General features: G+C 43.0%; 1 protein-coding gene and 1 long non-coding RNA gene across 2 annotated transcripts; one reads left to right on the plus strand and one right to left on the minus strand.

Moving 5' to 3' along the window:
• The first annotated feature begins 4,594 nt into the window (after positions 1–4,594).
• On the plus strand, positions 4,595–10,077 carry LOC143295704 (uncharacterized). The gene is made up of 3 exons (XR_013057069.1): positions 4,595–4,689; positions 5,928–6,068; positions 9,942–10,077. It is a non-coding gene; the product is annotated as an uncharacterized LOC143295704 (long non-coding RNA).
• Positions 10,078–16,632: 6,555 nt separating this feature from the next.
• Positions 16,633–27,132, minus strand: LOC143296300 (uncharacterized). Its single transcript, XM_076608151.1, has 8 exons — positions 27,129–27,132; positions 25,855–25,993; positions 24,842–24,942; positions 22,527–22,593; positions 21,672–21,940; positions 20,661–20,736; positions 19,207–19,337; positions 16,633–16,770 (listed from the first exon to the last, which is right to left on the minus strand). The coding sequence occupies exons 1-8, from the start codon at positions 27,130–27,132 to the stop codon at positions 16,643–16,645; spliced, it is 915 nt and encodes a 304-aa protein (XP_076464266.1). The 3' UTR covers positions 16,633–16,642.
• Between the last annotated feature and the right edge of the window lie 641 nt (positions 27,133–27,773).

Consider the following 27,773-nt stretch of genomic DNA (forward strand, 5'->3'; position numbering starts at 1 on the left):
AGACAGAGACACACAGAGATACAGTGGGGAGACATTGGCACAGAGAGAGAGAGAGAGACAGAGACACACAGAGATACAGTGGGGAGACATTGGCACAGAGAGAGAGAGAGACAGAGACACACAGAGATACAGTGGGGAGACATTGGCACAGAGAGAGAGACAGAGACACACAGAGATACAGTGGGGAGACATTGGCACAGAGAGAGAGACAGAGACACACAGAGATACAGTGGGGAGACATTGGCACAGAGAGAGAGACAGAGACACACAGAGATACAGTGGGGAGACATTGGCACAGAGAGAGAGAGAGAGACAGAGACACACAGAGACACAGTGGGGAGACATTGGCACAGAGAGAGAGAGAGACAGAGACACACAGAGACACAGTGGGGAGACATTGGCACAGAGAGAGAGACAGAGACACACAGAGATACAGTGGGGAGACATTGGCACAGAGAGAGAGACAGAGACACACAGAGATACAGTGGGGAGACATTGGCACAGAGAGAGAGAGAGAGACAGAGACACACAGAGATACAGTGGGGAGACATTGGCACAGAGAGAGAGAGAGACAGAGACACACAGAGACACAGTGGGGAGACATTGGCACAGAGAGAGAGACAGAGACACACAGAGATACAGTGGGGAGACATTGGCACAGAGAGAGAGAGACAGAGACACACAGAGATACAGTGGGGAGACATTGGCACAGAGAGAGAGAGAGAGAGACAGAGACACACAGAGATACAGTGGGGAGACATTGGCACAGAGAGAGAGAGAGACAGAGACACACAGAGATACAGTGGGGAGACATTGGCACAGAGAGAGAGAGAGACAGAGACACACAGAGATACAGTGGGGAGACATTGGCACAGAGAGAGAGAGACAGAGACACACAGAGATACAGTGGGGAGACATTGGCACAGAGAGAGAGGGAGACAGAGACAGAGACACACAGAGATACAGAGACGGACAAACACAGACATACATCTGAACAGAAAAAAACAAACAAACCCAGACAGTGCGGTATATATTGAGGAAGGAAAATGTCATTATTGCGTGTGACTTCGGATTCTTCTTCACGCTCAGGAGCCACGCCAAATAATTGAATACAGACGTGACTGTGTGTATGAGAGAGAGAGAGCTATCTGAATAATGCTGCACGTGCTGTCTTCAGGTCTGGGCACAGTGGCTGGCTTTGGAAGGAAGCAGACACTTTGTGAGATCTGATTATTTCCAGATTGACTGTAAACGAAAATGATTTAAAAAAATTTTTTTTTTTTTTTGCTTGTGTGTGCTGGAGCACACACACACACACACACACACACACACACACACACACACACACACACACACACACAGAGTGCACAATGAGCATAGAGAGAACGGGAACAGAGAAAGAGAGAGAACGAGAGAGCGAGGGACGGAGGTGGGGGAAGAGAACACACACACACACACACACACACACACACACACACACACACACACACACACACACACACAAATCTAGATTCGCATTTGTGTTGCAAGAATATCCAGATGAGGAAGTGGGGTTGGGTTGGACACACCCTGTGTAGGGGACAGGCCCACATTCCATGCCACGCCTTGGACTGGAACCCACAGGGGAAGCGGAAGAGGGGACGACCAGTCACCACCTGGAGAAGAACTCTACAGGCAGAACTCAGTCCACCAACATGACCTGGGGTGAAGCCAAGAGAACAGCCCAAGACAGAGCGAGATGGAAATATGCAGTGCGGGCCCTGTGTTCTGACCGGAGCGAAGAGGATTGAGTCAAGTAAGTAAGTAAGTATGGTTCGAATGGAGTGCCAGGTGAAAACAGCATAGGCCTACGTAATTACGTAAAAAAAATTTCGTTACAATGTGCAACTGGAGAAAACTTTCAAAAGATTCAGTAATGTTTGTTGTTGTTGCTGTTATTGCTGTTTGTTCTTGTTTTCAGCGGATCTTATGTGCTATGTGATGCTCTTTCTTTTTGCTTAGTCCTGTCTTTGTTTGTCTGTCTGTCTGTCTCTATGTATATATGCTAATGGACACACACACACACACACACACACACACACACATACACACACACACACACATACCGCGCATCGAGGCATGCAAAGATAGACAGAGACACAGACAGACAAAGATAAAGACATAGATGAAAAGAGAGAGAGGGGGGGAGAGAGAGCGAGAGAGAGAGTGCATGTGTGCGTGTGCATGCACGTGCGAGTGTCCGTGGCAATAATATGAGAGACAGGAACAGTCACGGGCGTTACTCACGGATGGTATTGTGTCACCACTCATCCCGCGGAACGTTTCTTTTCATCCCCACCCACCCTGCACAACCATCCATTCCCACGGCCCACAGTACTGCTGAGGGTTCCCCACCCAGGTTCTCCACCCATTCCCACGGCCCACAGTACTGCTGAGGGTTCCCCACCCAGGTTCCCCACCCACCCCGGACACCAACGCACCACAGCCACATCGATTTGCGTGGGAGGAGAACAAAGACCAAGACGGACGCCACTGCCCCGCCTTCGTGGTCACGCCGCTCTCTGACGTATTTCCCTGACGTATTCACTCTGCCTTTGATGTCAGGTTGAGATTGGAAGGCTGGGGTTGGGTGGGCGTGAAGGCGGAGGAGGTGTGGGGTGTGGAGTGTGGGGGTACAGAAAACTTCGTCATCAAATGATGACAGCAAGAAAAAATGATTGGGGAGATCAATTACATATGTTCTGTGGTAAGCCCAGGCTATAGTGGTGGAGAAGAGTTTTGGCCTTGTCGTAACACGTCCCTCAACGAAGCGAGAGATTCTGGTTCGAATCCCACTGTCGCCAGTATTTTCTCTCCCTTCACTTGACTTTGAGGGGTGGTCTGGACGCTAGGCATTTCGATGAGATGATAAACTGATGTCCCATGTGCAACATGCACTTAGCGCACTTAAAAAAACCCAAACAAACACGGCAACAACAAAAAGTTGTCCCTGACAAAATTCTGTGGAAAAGTCTGCTTTGATAGGAAAGAAATACAAAGAAAAATGGGTGGTGCTCTCAGTGTCACGAAGTGCTGTCGCTGTAAAAGCAGCCCGAATTTCACACAGATAAATCTATTGTGACAAAAGAGTAAAACATTATAATACAATACAATACAATACAATACAAAACCACTCCATGAAGCAAGCTTGGATGGAAGAAAGATTGATTCTATGATTTTGATTTTACTTTTTAGTCTAAGCACTCGTCAGATAGGGTTATTATCGGTGCTGTGGTTGCTGGTTTCGACGTCAGCCTATCAGGGATGTAAATGTGAACTGATTCTAAATGATAATTCTAGGTAGGAGCCAGGCACAGTAAAAAAAATTATTAAAAAAAATATATATTAAAAAAAAAACATTTTAAAAAATTTGAAAAAAGATAAAAGAACAACACTTCCACTGGTAATCGAACCCACGTTCTGCCAGACATCAGCCCGCGACGCTAACCACCACGCCACAGCAGCTGGTGTAGTTTCTCGAACATCACAGCGAACGACCAGTTTCCGTTTGCCGTTGTCTCTGATATACCGTACCAATAAAGCTCCCACTGTTGTCTCCCTTTGTCTCTGTTTGCGGCATCGATGGGCGCAATAGCCGAGTGGTTGAAGCATTGGACTTTCAATCTGAGGGTTCCGGGTTCGAATCTCGGTAACGGCGTCTGGTGCATAAAGGGTGGAGATTTTTCCGATCTCCCAGGTCAACATATGTGCAGACCTGCCAGTGCCTGAATCCCGTTCGTGTCTATGCGCAAGCAGAAGATCAAACACGCACGCTAGAAATCCTGTAATCCATGTCAACGTTCGGTATGTTGTGAAAACAAGAACATACCCAGCATGCGCACCCCTTAAAACGGAGTATGGCTGCCTACATGGCGGGATAAAAACGGTCATACACGTAAAAAAACCCAAAAAGCCCACTCATGTACATACCAGTGAACATAGGAGTTGCAGCCCACGAAAGAAGTTAGTGGCATAGTTTCTGTTGTCCCGAAGCACCACTGTTTTAATTGTCAATGTTTCTGACATACTTTATAAGGAAATAGCAGAACCAGCACCGTTTTGAACATGTCTATTCAGATCTGGAGACTGTACTCCCAAAGCCCCCATGTTCAGTTTTGGTAATCATTCTACCAAAGACCTTGTCCAATTCACACACAGATACATACATATTCTCTCTCTCTCTCTCTCATTCTTTCCTTCTCTCTCTCTCCCTCTCTCTCTCTCTCACACACACCCACTCGCTGTCTCTCTCTCTGTGTCTCTCTCTGTGTGTCTCTCTCTCTTTCGCACACACACACACACACACACACTCGCTGTCTATCTCTCTCTCCTGTCTCCACAAATTGAAAGAACTTTCCTCCACATTTCTCCATCTGTGTGCATGTTGCTCTCTCTCTCTTCCATCCTCCCTTCTCCCAGCCACTACCTTTGCCCCCCCCCCCCCCTCACCCCCCGACACACTCCCCCCCCTTCCTCCCATCCCCAAAGTGAGTACTTTTGTCACTGCATGTGATATTCCTGTTACGAGTGGAATTGGGAATGCACGTGCAAACAGCGAGGAGCCTGGTGAGTTTTAGGGAGGTGACAACGTGCACATGTTGACAGTCACCAGCAGTGTGGACAGAGCTTTGGAAGGAACGGGACACTGCAGTAAGTTCTCTCTTCTTCTTTCCTTCTTTCCTTCTTTCCTTCTGTCTCTTCTTTTCTTCTCTCTCTTCACTGTATCTCTGACTGTTACTTCATGCACTCTTGTGGGGTTTTTTTCTCTCTCTTCACTGTATTTGAGTCTTCCAATTCAAGTTGTCTAAATTTTCCTTTTACGCTTTTTGTCTTGTGTAAGTTATTGTGGCAAGCTGTTCACTGATTTTTTTTGTGTGTGGGGGGGGGTTTGTTTTGTTTTTGTTTTTTTGGGGGGGAGTGTTTTTTTTTTTTTGGGGGGGGGGTTTCTAAAAATAATATATACTTTGACTTCAGTAAGCTAAATTCTAGGGCTTAAAACAATTATCTTGGGAAGTTAAGTGACACTACCATTGATTTTCTGTGGTTTTCAGCTATACATTAGGTTGACTTTTCAAAAAGATTAATTTGCCACATTCAGGTGCAGCCATGTTGCTCGGTTCATAAATTTGTCTACAATGGCAAGTCCTTGTATGCACCTAAAAAAAAAAAAAACTGTATGGAAAATCGACCTGAAGGCTGTTTACTGCCAAAAAGTTTTCAAACTTTATTTCATTTTCCCCATTAATTCCTGTTTCTGATTTGATGTGCTGAAGTAGGGTTTGGTCGTTCCTTTTCCCTTTTCAGCTTTTGGGTTTGACTTTTTATTTGCCTTTGCAATTTTTCTTTTTTCAAAAGGTAAATGTATGTTACAGCACAACGTATTTAAACTGATGTAGGTATTTTCACAAAGCACTATAACTTTAAAAGACGAACACAAGTTTTAACTCAGTGAACACTTGTATAGTGCTTACAGGTTTTTCATTCTTACGTGACTGTTCACAAGGTGTGGATGTTCACTCAGCCAGTCACACAGTGAAGGAAGAAATGTGAATGGAGCCATTTTGTAATGGCGTAATTTCAAGTTTTGTAATGGCGTAATTTCAAGTTTTGTAATGGCGTAATTTCAAATGTAGGGTTGGAGAATGCTCAGCAGGGCCTAACAAGTTGTCGCACTCATTTGCTTCAATTTATATAAAAACCAGAAACACGTTGCTTTCCTCTTATGATACTCCTAGAATTTGGTAATGTTTGTCAGCAGATGCAGGCCCTTATCACGAATGTATCCACCCACGTCCTGTGATGTGCACCTGTTGAATTTTAACCTCTCCCGATTTCCCCACTGTTTTCCTGATGCCGTTATTACATTGAAGTGTGGCACTGTGACACAGATCTGCTCCACGGCCTTTTCCCAAGGATCTGTCAGCTGAGAAGTGAGACCTGAGGAACAATGCACGTGCTGCTGGTGGTGCTGCTGGTGGGACTGATGGCTGGGGAAGGTGGGGCCACCTCGTCAGGAACACGTCACACAGGTGAGTCGGCTCTGGTCTGTCCATGGAGAGGATGATAGGCCCAAACGGAAAATCTAGTCCACTAAATCCTGAACGCTCATAAAACTCTGAAAAGGTTTTGCGTTTGAATTTGTACATGAGGCTACCTACTCAGTGTTAGCGGAGAAAAGGCTGTAATTACATGCGACGTGACTTACTCAGAACATACAGGGATTTTTGTCATGAAATCTCAATGCAAAAAACGCAATGTTTCATAAAGGCAATGGTTTTAACTCCGCATATTTGAAAAATTTAGTGCCCTTAACTTCCATGGGGAATGAATTAAAAATCCGTGATTTATTTTCGCCCCATGTCTACCTGTTCCAGTTTGCCACTTTTTCTCTCAGGGTCTTACCTGTCATTATCTCCGTTTTAAGTTTTTATCTTCCGTTTGTGTATCTTTCCCTCTGCCAACTCAACTGGTAACTGGACTCGATGTGAGACATCTCTAAGCAAAGACGTGTCTGCAGTAGCATTTCTAAGCCTGTCGTGGTGTTAGTGCTTAGATTGTAAATGAGAAATTTGGTCAGTTGTATCTACCTCTTGGTATTTGATCTACTCAGTACGGCCAGTCCTCTTCTCTACATACCCCTCGGATGTCCAGTGGGTGTATGAATGACCCAACCTTTAGCTTCCGTCGTCAGAATTGTATTCTTTGTCAACATTCACCTTCAGTATAAGAGCCTTCCGCTTGCAATATTTTGATGATGGTAATTGGGGTGAAACGCTGTTGACGTATCTTTCGCCGTTCGTATGGAGAGTTAAAATGCTTTTCGTCACAGCTTTCAAATCAGCTTTCATTCTATCATTCCATCTATAATTAGGGATCAGTACCAGGCCCTATCTTCACTTTCTACACCAAGCCTTACATCTTCAAGACATTTAACTACCATAGATTGGCACTGAATTACAAAAAGCCGCTCCACAACGTGATTTCAAGTCAATAGTCTGAATACTGTGTGGTTGAAATGTGGACAGAAAATTAATAAGCAAAGCTCAATGAAGTCAAAACCAAACTCTTAGCTCCGGGAAACTGAGTGGAATTTTAATGTCCCGTCACAACTACTGGTGACTGTAGACATTTTGTAAAGTAGCAATTTTCACATTTGAATGTTACCATTTGAAAGGTAGGAGGGAAGACGAGAATGGTGAGCTGGGGGAAACCCAATAGGAGGGTGTAATCCAAAGATATTTGAAATATTTTAAGTACAGTTTTTAAAATTTAATGGACTTCATAAAAGAAACCGTTAATCGTTAATTCAACGAGTGTAAAAATTAAAACGTTCACTGTGGTGACACTTTCGTAGGATTTCATCAAATCACACTCCCAAAATATGCTTCTCATATCTTAGGGCAATATTTGATCCGTAGTCCATTGTAAAGACACCGAAGTTTAATGAAATAACGACTTTGGCACTGCCTCACATTTCAGATAGTAGCAAAATACCTTCTCAATCTTTAAATAACTGACTAGATTTTCATTGTATCACTCATCTGATATTCAACTTTGCAGACTAGAACAATGGTGTGCGACTTATTCTCGCTCAAAAAGCTGCACATACTGCCTCTTCTATCTTCTAAATCGATTCACTGGCTTCCTATAGTCCTGTCTGTCAGACACTGGAGTATATTTTGAGTCTTTCCTTATCTCCTGTACGGTAAGCTCAAGAACATTGCAGAACATTAAGATCGAGTTTTGAAACTTAAGTTCCAAAGCATTGATCTGAAATGCACAGGAAATAGGTCTTAAAGAGCTAACTTCCCAACTTTTGGAATTCTCCCAGAAACACCCTGATCTCCATACCTTAGTCAGACCTGAAAACTATTTCCGTAAACATTTTTCTTTGCACAACGAATAAACCAAAGTCTGTCAGCAAGCCAGTGTTAGTGTTTATGTAAGCTGTTATAATGCAGTTTTTGTTTTTTTGGTGTGTTTTAGCACGTGGTTTCGTCTTAGATGTGATATCACGTTTTTATAAGATGGTTAACGTGTGTGTGTGTGATCTGTATCTTTTGTGTGTTACCGTCCCTATCCTCAACTTCTCCACCTTCTAGCACTCATGGTGTGTGTGGTGTGTGCGTGCACACACACCCTTGTGCACTAACTGTATATTTTCAATCCTAGTGTACAAGTGTGTGGAGTGTTCTGGCAAGCATGTATGCGAGCGCGTTTTCTCACAAATGTTTTTTTCATTTATTCCAGCATCTGACGATGTTGGTTGCTAAGTTTGGAAATGTGCTGCTGTATTTTGTATGCAGGAATTGATTTGTATGCATGAACGCATGTTTGTCGATAGTTAATTTTACTTTTGACAGGATAATGTTGGGCACTTTGAAAATTTACACTGGCAATCGCGCCGTAAAGTTAAGTATTAATATTGTGAACAGTGTGATGCATTTCATAGGTTGTGCTAGTTTCACTCACTGATATGGCAAACGGCAAACTTGGAAGATGTCCACTGTTTAGAAATTCCCCTGCGAAATGTACTCGATTTTAGTTATGGCTTCACAAGCAGCCGTTGTCAACGTATTCCAGAAAAGTCAGAATGCTTTGACATGATAGAAATGTACAAAACTGTTACTGACATAACCTCCGCACAAATGGCTGTGGTTATGTTTGGATATTTATGGAAGTTGATACTCTTCATTCACAAGTTTAACTCTCTCCATACGAACGGCGAAAGAGACGACGTTAACAGCGTTTCACCCCAATTACCATCAAAATATTGCAAGCGGAAAGCTCTTATACTGAAGAGGTGAATCTTGACAAAGAATACAATTTCTGACGGAAGCTAAAGGTCATTCAGACACCCACTGGACATCCGAGGGGTCTGTAGAGAAGAGGACTGGCTGTCTCTCTCTCTCTCTCTCTCTCTCTCTCTCTCTCTCTCTCTGCATGCTGTTCCAACACGTCGTAATTGTCTACACTGGTGTTTCAGTGGACATGTCTATTATCAAAACATGTGCAGTTGTGCTTGCACTTTTTAGTGTCGTTTGTGGATGAATCTCTTAACCCACCAGCTGGGTGTGACCATTGTAATTGTGAGCACAAAGCCAAACGCATTCTAGTTTCTATTAGCGTGAAATGTTACATTTTCAGGCATCCCTACGGGGTTTCCTAACACGTCATGTGTTGAATGACCTGGTGCATTAGTGCTATTCTATACAAATGTAAAATATCCCTATCAGTAATGAAACTAAGCGGATGATTGCATTTTCGTTTTAAAAATGAAATTGGCCCCATTTCTTAACACCGCTTTTGGTTGTCTTCTTCGTGGTCTAATTCAGCGAATGTAATTACGATAATACATTTGTTGAAAGAAAACGGATGAAGACATGAAGTTTCATTCGAATAAAGATGCCATGTATTTTGTACAGATTAAAGAGTGGAAGACTGTATGCACACATGCACACGCACATACATATATGCACAATGTACAGGAATGATTTGGTTTTAAAAAAGTTATAAGTGATGACCAGTATGGTATGGGTGGGTGATACGAGTAACACATAACTACTAGACGGCCATTATCTTATCAGCCCATGTGATAGGGGGGTATAGTAACCTTTTCCTGTCTTAGTAAACAAAAATATACATATCCATTTTTGGCATTGATGTACTCCGTGTTTTCAGCAATGCAGAGTATATGGAAATTCAATTCGCAATATACTTTTTTGAAATGCTGACTTGAGACTAAGCAGTGTCATTACTTTCTATTCCTTCATGCTTTATTTGAATTCGACATTATTCCATTTTATATTGTGAAAATGAAAATTATGAAATCTTTGAGTTCTGTACGTCCTGTCTTTTCTCGCCATTCATTCATCCATTCATTCACGTTCTGTGTCCATCAGGTCTGCAACGCAGTGCACAAGACCTGTATACAAGTGGCATATGCAAACTCTTCAATCTTTGTCCAAATCAAAATCAAGCTTTGCAAGAACGCAGTGAAGGAAAGATTTGCTGGGTCCCACATAGGGGATATTTCCCTTGCTGACCGAGGCATGGGTTTTCTGAAGTTCTTCAAAACGTTGGACAGGAATGGACGATATAACGCTAGAGTACTGGCAGGTGATGGATCTACAAAGACGATGAATGCTTGAATCTGGACATGGATTGAAAAAGGCAAGGAGGAAGAATAAAATGAAATCGGTTGCTTTGAGCGAAAATGGTTCTTTGTGTGTCCGTGAGTCTTTCTCTCTCCCTCGCTCGCTGTCTGGTCTTAAAATGTTAACCTTCCTCCTGCTTCTCCCTCGCCCCTCATGGTCCTGTCTCCAGCTTCACTGCCTTAAGGCCAGACACTAAGTCAAATGACTTTCTCCGACTATCTTTGTCTACTAGGTGCATCACCACTTGTGGATCAGTGTTCTTGGATTTCTGTGAATACCCGTTATGGAAGCAAATCAAAATGGCCGCCAATGTATCAAAGAAATCGGGTTTGTGGTCCATGTGGTGCATGCAGACACTTTTTGTTATGTGGACTTGATCCACAATATCTTCATTTTCACGTGAGATTGCGTTGATTCTTCAATTGTACTTTTTATTAATTTTTGAAATTTTGGGTATTGCGAAATCAATTTACAATGGGTAAAAAGATTGGAACTGCTATGAATTAAACCCCAGAGAATTTTCATACAGACTCGTGACAAAACTTCAATAACATGTCAAGTCTCATGGTTGTAGGTATACTCATCATTGAGCAAGGCCAGAAACGATTTGCGTCGAAATTGAACAAAAAAAACTAACTTTTGTGATTTTCAGCAATCTTTATTGGCAAATTTTTCATTCTTAGACATCTTTAGAGTGGAAAAAATTATGCATATGTCAAAGAATCAAAATCCATCAAAAACCCAAATAATGAAATCATTTTGGTCTCTTTTGCACTGCCGTGTCCCCCCTTAAAACACAAAACGAGTCCAAGAACCATTGAAACTGCGTTCTTGAGGGAAATGGACGATATAGTGCATGTCGTATGTGCATGTGAACTGACAGACGTGGACTCGAAAACCAGTGTATGCTTGTAAAGGTGTTAAGCTGTGCTGTCTGCAAATGTCATTGAAAAAAAACGTTCATTATGATAGTAAAGGATCTCTGCGCGCACAGAAAACGGACATTCTGATACAGAACCTACATAATGCAAACTATGAGCAACAACTAAAAACAAAAACCGGGATCTAAGACTTTACAGCATCTTGCAGAGTACAATTTTTTTTACTTTTCGTTATCGCTATCATCCCTGCCTCACTTCGTCCAGTTGAATTACAGCAACATGAACAAGTTAAACCTCGGAACGAACACAGGCACACTACACACCAACACTCAGAACAAACTCAAAACGCGCGCACACATACACGTGCACACACACACACACACACACACACACACACACACACAGCATTCAAAACTCATTCATCAGAAACGCGTTTCAGAGGCAGTGTGTGTGTGACAAACCGATCAAGAAAGATCGCAAAGTCCACGTTACGTCGTGTTGGGTGCATGTGTCGGGATGGGTCTATCTTCACACTCGATGATCACCCCAGCTTGCTCATACAACGTTCTGTGGAGAGTGGGTGTGTTACGTACCCAAGATATATTCCGGGTAATAGACCCTAGACACAGCTCCATTTGTCCAGAACAGTTTCAGCTCCCTACAATTACAGCACATATGGAACGCTAGTAAAGCGGAGACAGCTCCAAGTATCTATTTACACACTCGCACAAGCACACCAAATGAGCGTAAATGCAGCTGTAAACAAGAGATGAGTGGGCTCAGGACGGAAACCTTCCAAACTAAATACAAACGCCATCCCAGCCTTAACAAAAGTACCTAAACACCGCCTTATCCCACAAACCAGAGAGAGACATGGGCAAAGCTAGACACAGAGGGGTAGAGAAACAGAAGTGAAGAGAGATAGAGACAATGCGAGAGAGATAGGTACAAAGAGACAAATCTTATGCGCTCATTTCCGTCTACGAACACCTCCCTCATTTGGAACTGAAGTCTCGGACATATTTGTACACACGCGCGCGCACGTACACACACGTCCGTATATATACAGAAAGAGGGGGGCGATGCGGGAGCAGAGACAGAAGGAAAGAAACACATATAGACATAGCTACAGTTTCAAGGTGTCGGATGGAAAAATTAAACCACATCTGCTAAAAGAAAAAAAAGTTCCCTTATTTGACCTTTGCATACACTTGATCAGTCCTGGAGAGCCGATCCCAGGTTTGTGTAAAACGCTAACATAGAAAAGAAATTAGACTAATGTACCAAAACACAGCGAAGGGAAAGATACACGGAAGGCATATGATTAAAATGAAAACAAGGATGAAAATAAGCCTCGCTCGTACCCACACGTACGCACACACCAAAAAAAAGCGTGCTAATGCGCGCGCGCGCACACACACTGTGCGCGTGCATGCATGCACACACACACACACACACACACACACACACACACACACACACACACACACACACTCTAAATCCCCTTCACTTGGTGGTTCAGTGTCAGAAGCAAAAAAGAAAACCCACGCACAACATAAACATCTGAAACTTCCTTATCTTCTGGCGTCAACAACAGGTTGGGGAAGACCAGTATAGACTGGCGAATTTAAAAAAAAAAAAAAAGTTTTTGTTCGCAAATGGGAAATTGGACCTGTTTTTATTTCAACCTGGTTTTCGGTGCATGTGGTGTTTTGCCATCTGATATCCAGGAACGGGGTTCACGGAACTGTCATCAAGTTTCATTTTAATGTTTGAAAAATTATATATCGCATACATGCACATGCGTGTACGCACGCACACACACACACACACACACGGAAACAGGCAGACAGACACAAATAAAAAAATGAGAGGGATAAACAAAAAAGAATGAAGGAGGAGGAGGAAGAGAAGGCAGAGGAGGAGGAGGAGCAAAGGAGAAAATGTAAGAAAATCAACTTGAAATTAAAATCATGCCTTAGAAAGAGACAGAGACAGAAACACGTCAGAGACAGAGAGACAGAAACACGGACAGAGACAGACAGAGAGGGACAGAAGGAGAGACAGAGGAGGGGGTGGTTATAAGTACAGAATTTCAAGAATCTGTACCGCCGAAGTAAAGGACGGATACCTTTCTGACAAACACAAAGCTCTTACAACATGATCATAACTTCCGTGTGTTCCTGAATTGTTTCTGAAAAAGAACATTACATAGGTGGGGGTAGGGGGGTAGAGGACAGAGACATAGCGAGAGAGACAGAGACAGAGAAACAGAAGGTGGATGGAAGGAAACATCTGAGAGAGAGAGAGACAGACAGCTGTTGAGGGTTCTCTAAAAAAAAAAAAAGTAAAGATGGCTACGCTGTTGAAAGATAATAACATCACAGGCTTGGGAAGAATGCGCTTTGTGGAAAGGCGCTTTTTGTTTTAAGATAAGGAGACTGACAATGGAAGCAGCGATATATCCGCGTTTGTGCATGAATAATGAATCACGAGAAGCCGGTTTTGACACCTTCCTCCTGGAGGAGGAGTCTTTATGCTTTGCAATCCAAAATTTAGCGGTATTGGGTGTTCATTCGTGTGTAGATAATGGTGATCACTTTCTCTTTTTCTCCTTCACTTTTCTGTCTGTACGCGCAATGATGTTGTTGTTGTTCTTTGTGTGTGTGTGTGTGTGTGTGTGTGTGTTGTTGTTGTTCTTTGTGTGTGTGTGTGTTGTTGTTGTTCTTGTGTGTGTGTGTGTGTGTGTGTGTGTGTGTGTGTAATTTTTTTTAAATGGTATGTGTTTGTGAGCATGTACGTGTGTGTGTGTGTGTGTGTGTGTGTGTGTGTGTGTGTGTGTGTGCGTGCGTGCGTGCGTGAGTGTGTATGTGCACACGGTATTAGGTCCTCATTTGTCTACAGATCATGCTGATCACTTACTCATTTTCCCCACACCATTTTCTGTCAGATTTTGTGCGTACTTGTGTGTGTGTGTGTATGTGTGTTTGCGTGTATGCATGTGTTTGTGTGCATGCGTGTGTGTGTGTGTGTGTGTGCGCGCGCGCGTAGTGCGACAAACCGTAAGCCAGGTTGGAATTGCACATTGAATAGGGCGAAAACAGACCTGGCTACTCTCCCCCACTACCAACAGACCTGGAGGAATCTGGTGAAGGAGGAGGAGAGAAGAAGAAGATGGAGAAGAAGGAGATCCAGATCTTATTATGAATCAGAAAGAGTTGTGCTGTTCACAAGGATGGAGTCCACTGAAATCTCGCAGGTTTTTATTGACTCACTTGTGTAAACAAAGTGAGTCTATGTTTTAACCCGGTGTTCGGTTGTCTGTGTGTGTGTGTGTCCGTGTGTCTGTGTGTCCGTGGTAAACTTTAACATTGACATTTTCTCTGCAAATACTTTCAGTTGACACCAAATTTGGCATAAAAATAGGAAAAATTCAGTTCTTTCCAGTCATCTTGTTTAAAACAATATTGCACCTCTGGGATGGGCACAAAAAAATAAAAAAATGAAGCCTAATTATATGCAAACTGCATTTACTGTTATATTTATATTTTTTGTATTCTCTAAACTTGGCACTTTGACCTCTTATTCTGACACAACAACAAGAGCAGTCATTATTATCATTTTTTGTTCAAACAGGAACTTCTTTTGCTAAGCATGGAATTTTTATTAAACGTTTTGGTGCAGATAGTAAAGAAGGGAAATTACTCTGTAATTAATGCTAGGGGACATAATTTATCACAAGTGAGTCTTGAAGGCCTTGCCTCTCTTGTTGTTTTTCCGCCCGAAATATGTGGATTTAACTCGCATCCACTTACAAACTGTCGGTGTTTTTGTTGTTTTTTTAAAATATTTTTTCAAGTTATTATTTTTTTGTTTGTTTTTTTCTAATGCAATCATCAGTATGTGTGTTTGTGCGCGCGCGCGCGTGTATGTGTCTGCATGGCTCTGTGTGAGTGTGTGCACGTGTAGTGGGGTTGCGAAAGTGGGGGAAGCAATCAAAGGTCCCATAGTCTTTATGGCCATTGGGACAGTGATCCAGGGTGACTGGGGCTCGATACAGGAAGGCGGGGCCCAATCCTCTCCTTCCACAACGTTCAACCTTCCCCACCCAAAAGACAGGAACCCATTCCACCGGCGGAACGAAGAAAATTGGAGAAAAAAGACACCACCCCCCACCCCCCCGACCCCCCACACCCACCCTCCCCCCTCCTCCCCCAGGCCACAACATCATACTTCTTCTTCTTCTTCTGCGTTCGTGGGCTGCAACTCCCACGTTCACTCGCATGTACACGAGTGGGCTTTCACGTGCATGACCGTTTTTACCCCGCCATGTAGGCAGCCATACTCTGTTTTTGGGGGTGTGCATGCTGGGTATGTTCTTGTTTCCATAACCCACCGATCGCTGACATGGATTACAGGATCTTTAACGTGCGTATTTGATCTTCTGCATGCGTTTACACACGAAGGGGGTTCAGGCACTAGCAGGTCTGCACATATGTTGACCTGGGAGATTGTAAAAATCTCCACCCTTTACCCACCAGGCGCCGTCACCGTGATTCGAACCCAGGTCCCTCAGGTTTAAAGTCCAACGCTTTAACCACTCGGCTATTGCGCCCGTCGACAACACAACATCATACAAAAACAGAGCTTCGAAACCTGGTCACTGGCGAACACTGGTTCTGCCACAGTGCCTCCTAGCGCACAAGAAAGTTCCATGGATTTTTTGCTGCAGCATTTCTGGTGAAATGTGACATGGTTATGAAATTTTTTGTTTGTTGTTGTTGGTTTGAGTCTTATTACAAAATTTATTCATTTGTCTGTTTATTTATTTATTCATTTCAAGATAAGTGGAAGTTGTCTCCTTGTGGGTGTAGATAACACAAAAATGCGATGCAATGGAATGGATGGTTATTATGTCGAGTTACATAATGTGTTTCTGACTTCTGTACAAATGACACAGGAAACATACACTCATGTATATAGATTGTGGAAAGTGATAAGCTCCCACGGCTGAGGTTGAATGTTTGGCTGTGTGTCTGAAAAGTGAGAGAAGGAGGACATACACACACATGCCCACACACTTGCATACACACAAACACAAGCTCACACACACACACACACACACATACAGAGTCTCACACAGACACACCCACCCACACACACATACACACTCTGTCACACACACATACACACAGAGAACTATAATTTTTTTATGACAGACATTTAATGTCAACAATACCAGCATAGCATTGTGCAAATTAGACAAAATAACCCATGATGATATCACAAACAAATCATCTTTCCTCTTTTTTTCTTTTTATAGTCAAACACATGTGGACATCATTCTGTCAACAAAAGAAGACCAACATTACTCTCTCTCTCTCAATCGTTTGTTTCACAGATTCAATTTTTCTCATTTTCACTATTACTCTGTGTGTGTGTGTGTGTGTGTGTGTGTGTGTGTGTGTCTTTTTCTGTATGTCACTATCTCTCTCTGTCTCTCACTGTCTCACTCTCTGTTTCTATCTGTCCCTGCCCCCCCCCCCCCCCTCTCTCTCTCTCACTTCACATTTTCTTCTTGTTCCTCTTATTTCCTTTGGCAAATTTTCCACCTCGATGCTTTTTGTCTTTCCAGTTCCTGGAGCCTCCAGACTGACGACCTCGTTTCATCTCCCAGGCAATCTGCTTGGCACCTGAAAGTGAAAGGGAAGGAGAATACAGTGAGTCACTGACAGTTTTCATAACGATTCTCTCTCTGTGTTTGACAGTTTTCATAACTGTTCTCTCTCTGTGTTTGACAGTTTTCATAACTGTTCTCTCTCTGTGTTTGAGAGTTTTCATAACTGTCCTCTCTCTGTGTATGACAGTTTTCATAACTGTTCTCTCTCTGTGTATGACAGTTTTCATAACTGTTCTCTCTCTGTGTGTGACAGTTTTCATAACTGTTCTCTCTCTGTGTATGACAGTTTTCATAACTGTTCTCTCTCTGTTTATGATCATAACTGTTCTCTCTCTGTGTTTGACAGTTTTCATAAATGTTCTCTTTCTGTGTGTTTGACAGTTTTCAAAACGATTCTCTCTCTGTGTTTGACAGTTTTCATAACTGTTCTCTCTCTCTGTGTATGACAGTTTTCAAAACGATTCTCTCTCTGTGTTTGACAGTTTTCATAACTTCTCTCTCTCTGTGTATGACAGTTTTCAAAACGATTCTCTCTCTGTGTTTGACAGTTTTCATAACTGTTCTCTCTCTGTGTATGACAGTTTTCATAACTGTTCTCTCTCTGTGTATGACAGTTTTCATAACTGTTCTCTCTCTGTGTATGACAGTTTTCATAACTGTTCTCTCTCTGTGTATGACAGTTTTCATAACGATTCTCTCATGTTATGGCAGGAGAAAAACCACTACTAATCTTAAAATACATGATTCTCTAACACACAGCTAACCACTTTCTTTTCTTATTATACTACATCCTAGTTCACTGCACTGTCAAGTACACTGCTGTCTAGTTCACAATGCCAGCTGGTACACAAATGTGCTGTCTATTACAGTATGCTGTCTAGTTCACAATGATAACTGGTACACTAATGCGCTGTCTAGTACAGTATGCTGTCTAGTTCACAATGCTAACTGGTACACAAATGTGCTGTCTAGTACAGCATGCTGTCTAGTTCACAATGCTAACTGGTACACAAATGTGCTGTCTATTACAGTATGCTGTCTAGTTCACAATGATAACTGGTACACTAATGTGCTGTCTAGTACAGTATGCTGTCTAGTTCACAATGCTAACTGGTACACAAATGTGCCAACTAGTACAGTATGCTGTCTAGTTCACAACGCTAACTGGTACACCAATGTGCCGTCTAGTACAGTATGCTGTCTAGTTCACAATGATAACTGGTACACTAATGCGCTGTCTAGTACAGTATGCTGTCTAGTTCACAATGCTAACTGGTACACTACTGTGTCAACTAGTACAGTATGCTGTCTAGTTCACAACACTAACTGGTACACTAATGTGTCAACTAGTACAGTATGCTGTCTAGTTCACAATGCTAACTGGTACACTAATGTGCCAACTAGTACAGCATGCTGTCTAGTTCACAACGCTAACTGGTACACTAATGTGCCAACTAGTACAGTATGCGGTCTAGTTCACAATGCTAACTGGTACACTAATGTGCCAACTAGTACAGTATGCGGTCTAGTTCACAATGCTAACTGGTACACTAATGTGCTGTCTAGTACAGTATGCTGTCTAGTTCACAATGCTAACTGGTACACTACTGTGTCAACTAGTACAGTATGCTGTCTAGTTCACAACACTAACTGGTACACTAATGTGTCAACTAGTACAGTATGCTGTCTAGTTCACAATGCTAACTGGTACACTAATGTGCCAACTAGTACAGCATGCTGTCTAGTTCACAACGCTAACTGGTACACTAATGTGCCAACTAGTACAGTATGCGGTCTAGTTCACAATGCTAACTGGTACACTAATGTGCCAACTAGTACAGTATGCGGTCTAGTTCACAATGCTAACTGGTACACTAATCTGCCAACTAGTACAGCATGCTGTCTAGTTCACAACGCTAACTGGTACACTAATGTGCCAACTAGTACAGTATGCTGTCTAGTTCACAACGCTAACTGGTACACTAATGTGCCAACTAGTACAGCATGCTGTCTAGTTCACAACGCTAACTGGTACACTAATGTGTCAACTAGTACAGCATGCTGTCTAGTTCACAATGCTAACTGGTACACTAATGTGCCAACTAGTACAGTATGCGGTCTAGTTCACAATGCTAACTGGTACACTAATGTGCTGTCTAGTACAGTATGCTGTCTAGTTCACAACACTAACTGGTACACTAATGTGTCAACTAGTACAGTATGCTGTCTAGTTCACAATGCTAACTGGCACACTAATGTGCCAACTAGTACAGCATGCTGTCTAGTTCAGTGCTAACTGGTACACTAATGTGCCAACTAGTACAGTATGCTGTCTAGTTCACAATGCTAACTGGTACACTAATGTGCCATCTAGTACAGTATGCTGTCTGGTTCACAAAGCTGTCTCGTACACTACGCTATCTCGCACACCATGCTATCCACAACTCACTGGTTTTGTCGTTGACAAGCACGGCATCTCCAGTGCCGGCCAAGGTGAGACCCGTGTCCGCGTTGCTCTCCAGCACGTCAGCAAAGTCATCAGCAGAGGCAAACATGCTGGCCAGCCCGCTCTTCCGGCTCCTGCAAGGAACAGTCAGCAAATGATGTGTAGTTTTTCCCCATCTCCCAGGTAAACATATGTGCAGAACTGCTAGTGCCTGAACCCCCCTTCATGTGCATACGCATGCAAAAGATCAAATACGCAAGTTAGAGACACTGTCATCCATGTCAGTGTTCGGTGGGTCATAGAAACAAGAACATACCCAGCATGGACACCCCCGAAAGCGGAGTATGGCTGCCTACATGGCAGGGTGAATAAACAAAACAGTCATATATGTAAAATGTTACATGTCTGTCCGAGTGTGAATGTGTGTGTGTCTGAAATCTGATTGAATGACACAGAAAACATACGATGAGCACCCAATGGTAGCCTGCAGTCGGCTCTGCCCAGGCAGGCAGCCTGTTGTGGAAATGACCCCAAGTTTGTAAAGCGCTAAGACAGTACGAGCTTGGTCTCTGACCGAGGATAGGTTCACTATAATTATCCATATAAAATCAAATCAAATCGAAAACCTTAAGGTAGGCACAGTTCACACACAAAGTGTTGGCTTTGCAATAAAGATAATGCTAGAAAAAAAAAAATCTAGGTATTTTTTTTCAAATGAAATAAAAGTGTTGGTTCTGCATGACTAAAAGGGAATTGAAAGTAAGGCTGAGTGAAGGGGAAACTGTTAGTATACCACACTTAATGATTTTGTGCTAATATACTTGATTAAAAACAAAGGAAACTGTTTTGACAAAAGTGTGGACATAAATCTGTACAACAGCTGAGTGTACTGCCAAAGCCATATTTCATACACAAAACGTACACAACGTCATCAAAAACACGCTCAGTCCCCTTGAAAACACCAGTGAGCAACGCAGAGGCTAAAGCTGACAAGCTGAAACCACCGAGTGAAAATATGAGAGCCAACCATATAAAAATGTAAAAAAAATATTAGCCTAAAATGAAACAGGATAATGGGATAATTAATAAAAAGGACAAAAACAACAATTTTGTTTTATTTTGACGAAAACGAAACTGAACAAGTCCACTGCAATCTGTCCGAGGGAATCAATAGGTGTACTGAATATACACTTTCTCAGGGTACAAAGTGTACATATAAAAAGGCTGCGTGTGTGTGGACATAAATCTGTACTGCATGATTAATACGACACTTTTGTTGCCATGGGTTCTTTTTCAGTGCACCACGTGTGTGTGCTGCACATGGGATCACTTTAATAAATCTTAAAAAAATATTTTCAAATGTGATGTACTGAACAGGATTTGCCCAAACGCAGTGATGCCTTCTCAAGGAACTGAAACTGAAAACACAACAGAAGAATGGGCACTCAGGGTCTTACTTTTTCTTTGGTTTCTTGGCACCTGGTTCATCTTGAGCGGATCGTTTGCGGCCGCCCATCATCTGTTTGAGTTCATCTGAAACAGATCATACAGCATGACATGAAGAGAGCGCTGCTCGTTTAACTCATTCTACCCCACAGCTACATGCCTGCGACAACTCCCCTGGAGCAGCAATATATGAGACCACTGCAGAAAAAACTGGATGGTTCACTTAAGCAGTGAAAACAGATGGAAAATTGTTGATTTAATCGTTCAAACAAAGCTTCGTTTTCATGCTTCTAGAATCTGTAAACAGTTCAGTTTAGAATGCCAACTGTACCAAGCAAGAATGAACGAAATTAGAATAGTGTGTTGGTACGAGAATACTTGTGCCTGGTCCACAGGGGAAGTAATCATGGTATGAGTTAACTCGTACCTGGAGTAGAATGAGTTAACATCATTCTAGACTTTGCTAGAGTACCTTACAAACCAGGTACATGGCCATCACACCACTGATCACCTCACAGAGATTTTGTGACGTCAGCGTCGTCTGCTAGCACACTCAACCAGCGCTTCCAGGATCCAATTGACACTTTTTTCCTTCATTTTTTTTTTCTGTTTATTTTTTTTTTCTTTTTCTTTTAGCTGAACCTCATTTTCACTTTCAGTGGAAATCCATGGATCTGCAGAAAAGTGGGAGCCTGCTAGGTGTTATATTCAATTCATGGCTTCACAGGAATTGTTGGAATTTTCTGTAACCACATTGGCAAAAATATGCATGAGTGTGTTCACTCATGTGTACCTGCATGTGTGTGTACAAATATGTTTTTGAGGGTGGTCTAATTCTCCAAGATGTTACACAGACTAGACTCTTTTCAACATGTGATATGTGTGCATATGTGTGTGTATAAGTCACCATATATATTTACCAATGTAATCGTGTGTGTGTGTGTGTGTGTGTGCGTGTGCATGCGTGTGTGTGGCACTACTGATCTGTGCCACCCATACATCTGCACCCTCATGAAACTCACCACCTGAAAGCTCATCCTCCTCATCACCCCCTTCTTCCCCGTCCTCCACATCACCCAGAGCCTCCATCTCCCGTCGGAACTCTGCAGCCAGTTCATCGTCTTCATCGTCTCCAAAATCAATTTCCTCATCAGAGAGACCACCGACATCATCACCATCATCATCATCATCGTCGTCGTCGTCGTCGTCCTCTTCACCCATCTCTTCATCATCGCTGCTGTCAGCCTTGGCTGCTTTGCCTCTCTTGCCTTTCTTTTCCCCACGTATGTTCCTGAAGAAAAATCAGTTGAAATAACACATGCAGATGAAGTGGATTTTTTTTTTCTCCAAAGGTCTAAAAGCCATGTATGTGTGTTTCTTTGTGTATAATATATATGTGAATTTACCAAAGAGACTACTTGACTGAAGGCGTAATTCATACTGAAAGGACTCTGAAACGCCCTTTACAGCTATTACTTTGTACACCCAAAACCTTTTAATGAACTATTCACAACGCACGCACACTCACAAATGCAAACATACAATCTTAACATACAAACATGAGCATGCATGCATGCAAGCATGCACTCACACACACACACACACACATCACAGAAATGAGTGTGCACGCACACACGCACACACACACATTCACACACATACAAAAAACACTCACACACAAACACACACTCACACACACTCACACAAACACACACATTATGACATACAAACACAACCGCCACCCAGCCACCCCACACCCACGACACACCCACGACACACACAAACATAAACAACCCCTCCCACCCCGCAGCCTCCCCACACAAACCCCCCCAACATCCCAGTGACCAGAGAACAGCCACAACGCAGAAGACACCTACCCAGCAAAGTCCAGGCCAAAGTCCAGGTCCCCCAGGTCATCATGATCCAGCTGCCGCTCGTGTTTGTCTGCCAACACACACAGCCACCCGTAACCACACTGTGTTGTGTTGTGTTGTGTTGTGTTGTGTTGTGCTGTGTTGTGTTGTGTTGTGTTATGTTGTGTTGGTGTTTGTCTGCCAACACACACAGCCACCCGTCACCACACTGTGTTGTGTTGTGTTGTGTTGTGTTGTGTTGTGTTGTGTTGTGTTGTGTTATGTTGTGTTGGTGTTTGTCTGCCAACACACACAGCCACCCGTCACCACACTGTGTTGTGTTGTGTTGTGTTGTGTTATGTTGTGTTGGTGTTTGTCTGCCAACACACAGCCACCCGTCACCACACTGTGTTGTGTTGTGCTGTGTTGTGTTATGTTGTGTTGGTGTTTGTCTGCCAACACACAGCCACCCGTCACCACACTGTGTTGTGTTGTGCTGTGTTGTGTTATGTTGTGTTGGTGTTTGTCTGCCAACACACAGCCACCCGTCACCACACTGTGTTGTGTTGTGTTGTGTTGTGTTGTGTTGTGTTGTGTTGGTGTTTGTCTGCCAACACACACAGCCACCCGTCACCACACTGTGTTGTGTTGTGTTGTGTTGTGCTGTGTTGTGCTGTGTTGTGTTGTGTTGTGTTATGTTGTGTTGGTGTTTGTCTGCCAACACACAGCCACCCGTAACCACACTGTGTTGTGTTGTGTTGTGTTGTGTTGTGTTGTGTTGTGTTGTGTTGTGTTGTGTTGTGTTGGTGTTTGTCTGCCAACACACACAGCCACTGGTCAACACACTGTGTTGTGTTGTGTTGTGTTGTGTTGTACTGTGTTGTGTTGTGCTGGTGTTTGTCTGCCAACACACACAGCCACCGGTCACCACACTGTGCTGTGTTGTGTTGTGTTGTGTTGTGTTGGTGTTTGTCTGCCAACACACACAGCCACTGGTCAACACACTGTGTTGTGTTGTGTTGTGTTGTGTTGTACTGTGTTGTGTTGTCGTGGAGGAAGGTGGCAGAATGGTTAAGACGCTCAGCTGCCAATACAGAGAGTCCGTGAGGGTGTGGGTTCGAATCCCGCTCTCGCCGTTTCTCCTAAGTTTGACTGGAAAATCAAACTGGGCGTCTAGTCTTTCATATGAGACGATAAACCGAGGTCCCATGTGCAGCACGCACTTGGCGCACTGAAAAAGAACCCATGGCAACGAGAGTGTTGTCCTCTGGCGAAATTACGTAAAATGAAATCCACTTTCATAGGTACACAAATATGTAAGCATGCACTCAAGGCCTGACTAAGCGCGTTGGGTTATGCTGCTGGTCAGGCATCTGCTCAACAGATGTGGTGTAGCATGTATGGATTTGTCCGAACGCAGTGACGCCTCCTTGAGAAAGTGAAACTGAAACTGTGTTGTGCTGGTGTTTGTCTGCCAACACACACAGCCACCGGTCACCACACTGTGTCGTATTGTTTTGTACTGTGTTGTGTTGTATTGTATTGCACTGCATTGCACTGTATTGTGTTGTATTATGCTGTGCTGTGCTGTATTTATCAATTTTTTTCAGAAGTTGTGAACAATGACACTTTAAAAACAAAACGAAACAAACACCTAACAACCTCCCCACAATAACTACATCAAAAACAACAAAACGAATAAAAACGAAAACAAAATATCATCCAAAGAAACGGTAAAATCACCACTAGACAACTCACTCAACAAAGGAAGGAATTTTTGCTTCATGCCATGTCACACATACTGATGATCGTAGACATCTTGTTAAAAGTGTCAATTTTCACATTGGATTTCTGTCATATAAAAGCCCCATCACTAATACTGATGATTGTAGACATCTTGTTAAAAGTGTCAATTTTCACATTGGATTTCTATCATCTATAAACCCCATCACACACTCTTGGGATTGTAGAAATCTTTTTTTAAATCCGACATTTGATTTTTTTCCCCACTTAAAACATATAGACACAAAGGAAGGATGGGAGGGGAGTTCTACAGTGAGCTGGGGAAAATAGGAGATAGTTTCAGTCTCTGAAGGAGGCGTCACTGCGTTCAGACAAATCCATATATGCTACACCACAACTGCTGGGCAGATGCCTGACCAGCAGCAAAACCTGCAACATGCTAAACCAGGCCTCGTGTACCAATCAGAGTGGATTTCTTCTACAGAACTTTGCCAGAGGACAACACATTCGTTGCCATGGGTTCTTTTTCAGTGTGCGAAGTGAGTGCTGAACCCAGGAGATAGATGGAGGGTGAAAATCCCAAACCGTCAACTCACCCAGGAAATCGTCAAACTCTGTGTCGCTGATGCTGCCAGCATCGCTGCCTTCCTCCTCCTCCTCTTTCTTCCTCTTCTCCTCCGCCCTCTGGCTGAAGTACCTGTCCCACACAACACGCACAACTAGTGGTCACTTCCTCACCAACATCACAAGGGCTGGGGTGCATAAACTATCACGGCAGATCAAAGTTTGCTTTGCACTAAAAAAAAAAAAAATCGTCTGCACTGATTCAACAAAATTCCATGCATTCTCCAGACCTTTTCCAAACCAGACTGAAGTTTTTCCACACCAAACACAAAGCCAAAGTGGATGATAGCAATACTAATATTAATAATAATGATTGTGATAATAATGATGGATACTTATATAGCATGTATCGCAACAAATGTGTTGACAAACACTGGCAAAACAGAGTGGTAGATATCCTGATACTGATGTTCAAATTTCATCAAATTTTGTATGATCATATGGTGCAGCTGTTGCATAATTTCAGTATATTTTTTCTCTGAACAATTCTGGCCCCCTAGATATCTATCTAGGAAAGGTAACAGCACATGAAAGGAAATTTACATCTAATCTGACACGTGTACCATGACTCACTGGTCCAGAGCCTGTCTGATTCCTGTCCTGTCCTGTCCAAATACTAACCTGCTCATGCAGAAAAACCGAAAGCAGCTGTGGCTTGTGACCTCCCTTGGTATATCACCCCCACCCCCCCAACCCCTCCACCCTCCCCTTCTATTCTTGCATCTGTGCATCCAAACAGGGGAGGTAACCTACTCCCGGGATGGTTATCGGCCGTAGCTACTTTCGTTTTCTCCACATAGGCGGATAGTAGTTTGCACAGGACAGGAATCAGACTCCCTGCCGGAATCTGCACTAGTAGGTCACTTCAAAGTATGTGTAGTGAAACGGCTATGTTTTTTCACGCTTGATTTTTTCTTCTGTTTTTCTTAGCTGATCAGTTACCTGTTGATGCATGATCTCTTTGTTACCCTGATCGTCATTTTACCTGTACAGGTAGCGTTCGTGCTCTGGTACCGCTTCCTCCCCACCCTGCAGGAACTCTGCCGAGTTGACCGCCACAGTGGTCTCCCCTGTCTGCTGTCTCTTCCCTGAGGCTGTCCCTACCGTCTCACTCCTCCCCTCCACTGTCGGCACATGCACAAGAATCAAGACTATTTCATCCTTTCACCCCTTCTGGGGGCATGGAGGATATCATATAACAGCAATAGTATTTTACACCAAAATTAAACATAAACAATTTAAAATAACATAACTATCAGAAACAGAACACAAACTGTATGAAACACAGCATAAATGATGATAGTATTTTTCTGGTATTAAACCTCTGGATACGCTGCTCATCTTTGCAACATTGCTTAAGTTTAACCAAATTGTCTTGGCTGCATGAAATAAATGACACAGAAAACCTCTTCCAACAAGAAAAATTAAACAATCGTTGGCCAGTTTCAGTTTCAGTTTCAAGGTGTCAAAGTGCGAATACTGATCTAAGCTACATCACATCTGCTTAAAAAAAAAAATTATAAGAAAGAAAAGAAGCACATAAACTCAACAGGATGACCAGGCCTTGAAAGCCCACCCTAGGTTTGTGTAAAGTACTAGCATAAATTGAAATAAAATAATCTCAAACAAACTAAACAAAACTGGTAAGTAGATACATCAAAATGTCATAAAATGAAAGACATGTATAGAGAGGGGAGAGAATGAATGTGCAGCATGGCCTTCACGTTTGGTCAAAATCACATCCGTAAGGCCAACACACACACACACACGCACACACACACGCACACACACACACACACACGCATGCACACACGCACGCACGAACACACACACGCACGCATGCACGCGCTCACGCACGCACACAACCATAGAACACATATACCATTAACACATACATGCAAAGTCTCAAAGTTCACGCTGGTCCCCACATGGTTTAAATCCAACACACACACACACACACACACACACACACACACATACACACACACACACACACATACACACACACACACACACACACACACACACACACACACACACACACACACACACACACGCACACACACATACAGAGAGAGAGAGAGAGGACAGAGACAGAGACAGACAGAGAGAGAGAGACAGACACGGACAGAGAGACAGAGAGGACCTATTTTCAGCATCCAACATCTCCCCTGACCTACTCAATAATTCACAGACACAAGACCAGGAAGGTTGCAGAGAAACACAACAAGGGGTAAACATGGGTGTTGCAGATCAGACCCATGTTCAAGCAGCTAGAGAGGGAAAGACGGTGAGAGGGGAGGGAGGGAGAGAGAGGGGGGCACAAGAGGGGAGGGGGGGGGTAGGGGAGTGTTGCAGTAAACACACATTCCAATACAACAACAAAAAAGTCACTTCTGGTTGTTGTTGTTTTTGTTTGTTTGGTTGGTTGGTTGGTTTTTTCTTCTTCTTTTTTTCTTTTTTTTTTTTTTGACAGGACAAAGCACATCATTAAAAGATTAGCTACAAATTTAGCAATGCACACCCAGTGCAAGTGATAATTACTTCCACATTCATCTCCAAGAGAGTAAAGAGGGACTACACACACACACACACACACACACACACACACACACACACACACACACATTCAGAGATAGATAGATAGATAAACAGATAGACTGATAGATAAGCAGATAGATATAGAGAGAGATAGATAGATTCAAAGAGACAAAGACAGAGATATAAAGTCTCTCTCTCTCTCTCACACACACACACACACACACACACACACACACACACACACACACACACACACAGAAGCATCATGGAAAATCGGTCCATTTCAGAACGTAGGAAGCCATATTGGCAATATCGTGTTATCTTGGCGTCTTTTTGGCTTTAGAGAGAGAGGGGTGTAGCGAG

The sequence above is a fragment of the Babylonia areolata genome, chromosome 21 (genome assembly GCF_041734735.1).
Source record: "Babylonia areolata isolate BAREFJ2019XMU chromosome 21, ASM4173473v1, whole genome shotgun sequence".
Taxonomy (NCBI): domain Eukaryota; kingdom Metazoa; phylum Mollusca; class Gastropoda; order Neogastropoda; family Buccinidae; genus Babylonia; species Babylonia areolata.

What these genes read in the sequence shown, in the direction of transcription:
- LOC143296300 (XM_076608151.1), bottom strand. An exon ending in CACGAACGCTACCTGTACAG is followed by an intron (nt 24,943 to 25,854) that starts GTAAAATGACGA and finishes TGTGTGGGACAG; the next exon opens with GTACTTCAGCCAGAGGGCGG. An exon ending in TTTGGCCTGGACTTTGCTGG is followed by an intron (nt 21,941 to 22,526) that starts GTAGGTGTCTTC and finishes ATTTTTCTTCAG; the next exon opens with GAACATACGTGGGGAAAAGA.